This window comes from Oculina patagonica, unplaced genomic scaffold (assembly GCF_052425735.1).
Source record: "Oculina patagonica isolate OP01 unplaced genomic scaffold, crgOcupat unplaced1214, whole genome shotgun sequence".
NCBI lineage: Eukaryota > Metazoa > Cnidaria > Anthozoa > Scleractinia > Oculinidae > Oculina > Oculina patagonica.
The window spans coordinates 1-6211 of record NW_027557210.1 but is presented as its reverse complement, the minus strand read 5'-3'; the positions used below and the strand labels follow the sequence as shown (position 1 = coordinate 6211).

Here is a 6211-nt window from a genome sequence, read left to right as displayed (position 1 = left end):
TGTCTCTTGATTTCTTTTTCCACTTATTTATACATTTCTTAAGAACCCACTGATCATGATATGTTGTTGAAACATTTTGATAATAGGTAGAAGGGTCTAAATTACAGTATGTAAGAAAATTTTGAAAGCTTTTCCAATCGTTCCGTTTTTCAATCACTGCAGCAATTTGCATTGCTCCCCAAACATATGCATGCAAACATATTGGGCCATTCCATTTAATATCCGCACCCCCCCCCCTATTGAGGGTTAAGGAAATCCTAGGGGGAGGAGGGGGGTCTCCAGCAGTTATTTCTGAGGGGGTAACCATGTCGGAGTCTTTGATCTTTTCATTTTTCTGAAGGGGGGTATGTGTCGGCACTTTGATCAAAAAAATCTGAAGGGGTCTTCAAATGTTATTTCCGAGGGGAGTGAGACCAAAAACCCTCAATAGGGGGGTGCAGATATTAAATGGAATGGCCCATTATGAATGTGTACCAGAAATGTTGCACAGTACTGCAAGTATGAGCTTATCAGAGTTCCCCCTCCCTCCCCCACCCCCTGGCATATTCCCTTTTGTGCTCTTGTCGACCTTCACTTTACCTTTTTATTATTTTTAGTTCAAAACTTATTAGCAGTAACACTCTGAAACTTTGGCCACACCTAACAATGGTAGCCCTGGTTCAGTCCCCACCCTCACCTCAGGGTCCCCTGTATCTCTTTATGAATAGCCTCAATCACACTTCACGTAAAAAGTATAGGGGACCCTGTCACCTGATACCTCTCTTGTATTAAGCCAGAGGTCGTCGAAAGTTTGGCAAGATTTGACAAATAAGCAAACTTGTTTTCATACTTATTTTAATAGGTGGGGTGCCATTTCTTTTATCCACTTTTGGGGTCAAGAAGAGGTACCTTAACACAAAATTGGCAATCTTCTAGATTCAAAAGTTGTCTTCAACCACCACAATATTGATTGACTATCGTTACAGGGCTTGTAAAAAAACTTGAACTCCAGCTTGCCTTTCAGACAAGCAGCTCTTAAATTTTGCTTGCCCTCAGCAGTTGCATGTTTGCCTGTTATTATAAATATTATTATATGTTTTCCCAGATGACCAGAAGGCAGTCAATATTTGAGCCATGTCATCAGCCCATAAAATGAAAGTAAGGGCTTGAACTCTCACCAACTCTCACTGACACTCATCCTTAAACAAGGGTGCTGGAGGGGGTATAAAATCCCATTTCCCAGTCTATTGTTTTCCCAATTTTTCAAATCCCAGTCCTAGTTCTATTGTTATTTTGTTAGTGATTCCCAGTATGAGTTGCCTCCCACAAGTTGTATTTAGATGCATGGGAGCCTACAGTCTCTCTGTTCACCTCTGTTCAACTCCGTTCACCTCTGTTTAACTCTGTTCACCTCTGTTCAACTCCGTTCACCCAAACCCCATTTTGCCAGTGAAATTTTGCCTAAAACCCAGTTCTCGTTTTACTCATTCAGGTCCCTCATTAAAAAGTTTTTTCTGTGTTCGTTTTTTAAGGTTTAAAAGATATGGATTCCTTTCTTGGTCCTTATCCATATGAACACTTTAAAAAATGGGTCTCACTGACCAATCATTTAACTGAAGATTTATTAGAAAGAGTTCAGCCTGTATGCAAAAAGATATCCTCTGTTACTGAGCTAGCACAAGAACCTTCGCACACAAGAGGAAAGGTTTCAGCGTCTGCGGAAACCATTTCACTTTCACAGAATCAGGAAACTATGATCAGATTCTCTGAGTTTCCCAAACAGAAATATCCAGAAGGTGCGTCACCTGTGGAAATTAGCAAGTACAGTATGGACAGCAGTTATGCACTTGGTGGCTTAATAAGTGGCATGAAAGGTGAGCTAGTCCATCAATCGTATACACACAACACAAAAGAAAACTTGGTCTGTTCCAATTTAAGGAACTGGTGGATTTCTGAGATCAGTCAAGGGTTTTGATTCTTCTTATATTCTCATCTGTGCCTCGTTTTAAAACTAATCACTCACAAAACTCAGGATTGTGTCTGTACTTCTTGTACATCTGGATCCAGCAGACTAGCTAGCAGGTCCGTGCCATGGCTTGGGTCATTGTATCAAATGCTGATCCCTTATCTTCTTTGTGCTTCTTTTATTCAAGACAGAAAGGAAATTCTTGGTGAACTGCAGTTTGCCTTCGTGTGTTTCTTGGTTGGCCAAGGTAGGCATTTTATACAAAAGCTACTGTTACCATGAAGGCTGTATAATAAATTTTATTGTAGGTTTTGGTCAAGTTCCTTGTTGGCTCATAAATTTGCTTAAACATATCGAACACAACAAATTCAGTGTACTTCCCTACTGTATTTCCTCAAATAAGCGCCTCATTTGGGACAAAAAAGTTAATAAGCACTGCCCCTGGATAAGCGCTGCAGTTTCTATGCGACGCTTATTCAAGGAATTTTTTTAAACTTAAAACAGCACTACAAAGCAACTCTAAAACAAACTTGGAAATTTCTCACCATCAAAAGTGATGCTTTGCAGTTCAAAGTGATTGTTTTACCGCAACATTAGTTTTTCTATCCAACATAATTCTTACAATACGTAGTTCTGTAAATGTTCTGAATGCGACAAACTTTGCCAGGAAAGCTAGCACCACTAATTTTTCGACACAAAAAAAGTGGGAGAATTGGCGAGCAGAGTGAGCGTGAGCGTGAAAGGCAGGGGAGGGGAAAGGGACAGGAGCGCCTCCCGTTTTGCGCTGGCATCCAGTTCTCTCGCCTTTTTTTCCCTGTGCTCATTAAATCGAAAAAATACGAAACAAAAGAGGGCTGTGGACAGTCTAGACATTTTCTGGAACCATGTGCAAGGCATCAAAATTTATTGCAGGGCGTTTTTGGTTCCCCCTACTGGCTTGTCTTAGGTCACTCCCAAAAGGCTCCAATCAGCCCATAGACCAATTTTTTAACAAATTGAAATGATGTTTTAGAACTGCCAACATGCATGGCAAGAGTCTTTAGTAATCCACGTCCCGTTTTGCAAGTGTTACTAATACAGCTGATTGTTGAATTTTTGGACAGTGTATGATGCATTTGAGCACTGGAAAAAACTCCTCAATCTGCTGTGTAGCTGCGATGAAGCTTTGTCAAACTATGTTGACATATTTGATGCTCTTATAGGTAGGTACAGCTCCCAGGGGGGTACTTGCGGTATACGACGGGGGGGGGGGGGTTCCAACGGAGCTTCATATTGCGAACCCAAAAAATACATGAGCCTGAAATTTTAAACCAAAAAAGTACCTGGCATCAAAATTTTCTACCCCAAAAAGTACAAGACCTAGCACCTCGATACTGATTTATTCAATCAAACAGACTTTAAGACCTAAAAAAATACATAACAGATCTCTTGACCCAAAAAAATACTGAGGGTGTAAATTTTCAACCCAAAAAAATACGTCGGACCTCCCCGTCATGTATACTGCAAGTACCCCTCTGGGGTACAGCTGTAGTAATATTCGATTTTGATCAATACCAGAACGAAAGAAACTATCAATATGTCATTCAGCTAGGAGACAGTTCAATTGAGTATTGATTGCACTGGCCAGCTGGAAGACATGGTGGCCTCTCACAGTGCCTGACTGTCCATCAAGCTGGCTCCAGTTGTTTGAAAGTCAATTAACACTAATCTAGGATTTTATGTTAATTGTGCAGGCTAGAATAATGTAAAAGTTCTTTTCGTCATTTGCTAGCATCTTGTAGACTGAACTGGAAGTGAGTCAAAGTCCAAAGTGAAGGCCAAAACAAACAATTAACAGAAAAACCTCACTCCAAAGTTTAAAATTTACGCTAATCTAGGATTTGCTTAACAATGCTTCAAATAACCAGGCAAGTCAGAGTACTTGGGTTGATGGGGAATGGACTAACACTCCATCTGGGGTGGGGGGTAGTTATATTCTTAGTCACTGGAGTCCATCCTTGGGTTCCTCGTCAAGATCTGGCCAACAGTTAGAGCGGACCCAGCAGCTGAATCGTGTTCTGCAAGCTAACGCTGTAATTGTTTTTGCTTTTGTTGCCCAGGTGTCCTGCATTTTCAAGTGCTGGAAATTCCAAAAGATTTCTTTGTGGACATTGTGTCAACAAACAATTTCCTAACCACGACTTTACAGGTGAATCTTCAGCATGCATAAATACTCTTTGTTTAATATCTACAGTTACAGCAAGGCGCCCAAAAGTGTGACCACTTTTAATTAATTCACATTCTTTGGTGCAGATTTAATCCAATCAGTAGTCAACTTCAAGCTATCCACGGCTTTTGATTGGATTAAATCTGCACGAAAGAATGTGAATAAATTAAAAGTGGTCACACTTTTGGGCGCCTTGCTGTAACTCCCGCCTTGCGAACACCTCAATATTAGTATTTACGGACACCCCATTATTACGGACACGAGTTGAAGTCCCGGCGAATAACATTTACTGAAAATAACTCCCACTACCACGGAATTTCTCTTTTGTGGACACGAAGCTGTGGCCCTGAAGGTGTCCTTTATACAGTCAACTCCTGCCTTGCGGACACCTCGATAGTATTCTGCAATACAGTAAAAACCCGCGTAAAAGAACAAGTGGATTAAGAACACCCAGGCCTGATTTTAGGAAATAAAGTACCATTTATATAAGAACACATTCAGCCTGAAAAATGAAAGTTGTTCTTATATGGAAAAATATCAAAGATCAACACTACTTTTCATTGCACACATAATAGTTCCACCCCAATTACAGTACAGTATTGCCTTGATTTATCAATTTTATTAAAAATTAAAATACAATTGTGTGCATATATATTGATTTCATCTATTGGTAGCCTAGTATGTTCCTTATTTTAAGAAACTTTTTTAAGAACACTTAAGAACACTTACAGGCTGATTTTGCAGATTATAACCCTTTATATAAGAATCAAATCAGCCTGAACCTCCAAAATAGGTGTTCTTATACGCGGGTTTTTACTGTATTGTATGAAACGTTATTAAAGGGACTGTGTCACGGCTGATTTCAGTCTATTTTATTTAGTTTTGCCCAAAACTCGCTATGAAGCTTTATATCAGTTATGAGCGAAGAAATTACTTCTATGGATCTAAATGACAAAACGGTTAAACCATAGCTTCATTACATTAAACAAATATGTCTCCCGGCCGTTATAATTAAAAATCACCAACAAACGAGAATAACTTTGAAAACTGTTTAGCCTAACAGTTTTTCAAAAACCCATCTCGCAATCCGTTCCAATCTTCTTCAATTTTTGTCCAACGTACCTTCTTTTGTTTTGAGTAGTTACTTCAATATTTCACTCAATTTGGTGGCCATTTTCTTATGCCTAAATTTGGCTAAAATCCGCCGTGACATAGTTCCCTTACGCAAGTTGCCTTTCGCCTCAGTTTCAAACTTAGGCTTGTACAAAGCCATCCATTTGAAAATATTCTATAAATGGACTCATTCCTTGTTTGTTCGCTTCATCTTAGGGGTTTTTCTCCAACCTGGAGAGTTCAACAACCATTGATAAAAAGCTGGTGGACAAGGCAAGACGATTCCGGCAGCATTTGACAAAACGATTCAACTGGGATTTTGAAAGTGAACCTGAAGAATTCGCACCAGTTGTGGTTGAAACATAAAGAAATACAAGTCGGCCAGAATAAAATACAGTAGTTAAAAACTGGACACGATCTTGGACTTTCCTGCCGACTCGTACTGCTGTACTCCTAAGGGTTTTGGGCTCACCCGCTCAAGGGCTCCAGAAATCCCCAGGGCTTTAGCTTCAATCCAGCAAAAAAAGAATGCTATTTAATGTTCATTTACAACTCCTTTTACATCCTCAATTTGGAAACAAGACTTTCTTTTCAACTTAGTCCGTTAAAGCCGTGTATTAGTAAATTGCCATACAGCTGTAAACAGAAAAAACATTTTGGTGAAATTTCGCAAATAATTAATAGACTTGGCGAATTTTGCGCCGTTTTAGACCGTTTTAAAAACGCTTGGCTTGATTTTGTTGTTAAAATCGTTCAGCGTTAATATTGCTAGAAAAATGAAATCCCAACCTGAGAAAACGAGGGTTTTATACAAGGGACGGAAAATCATCTAAAAATTAACACTAATTTATGTCAATTTCTTGTCAAACACCCGGCCTCTCTTCATTATTCATTTGTCTGAATTTTTCGTTTGCATCTTAAAAATGAATGTCAGCCAAATTAAGGGA

General features: G+C 39.4%; 1 protein-coding gene across 1 annotated transcript; it reads left to right on the top strand.

Annotated features, from left to right (window-relative positions):
- Positions 1-1283: 1283 nt before the first annotated feature.
- LOC144639711 (protein AAR2 homolog) lies at positions 1284-6157 on the top strand. The gene is made up of 5 exons (XM_078499015.1): positions 1284-1853; positions 2133-2192; positions 3049-3147; positions 4045-4133; positions 5481-6157. Exons 1-5 carry the CDS (start codon positions 1523-1525, stop codon positions 5628-5630), a joined length of 729 nt encoding a protein of 242 aa, XP_078355141.1. The 5' UTR covers positions 1284-1522; the 3' UTR covers positions 5631-6157.
- The last annotated feature ends 54 nt before the right edge of the window (positions 6158-6211 follow it).

Coding starts and splice junctions, on each gene's coding strand:
- LOC144639711 (XM_078499015.1), top strand. CDS start 1,523: ATGGATTCCTTTCTTGGTCCTTATCCATATGAACACTTTAAAAAATGG. Junction 2,193..3,048: donor GTGTTTCTTGGTTGGCCAAG/GTAGGCATTTTA, acceptor ATTTTTGGACAG/TGTATGATGCATTTGAGCAC. Junction 4,134..5,480: donor TCCTAACCACGACTTTACAG/GTGAATCTTCAG, acceptor GCTTCATCTTAG/GGGTTTTTCTCCAACCTGGA.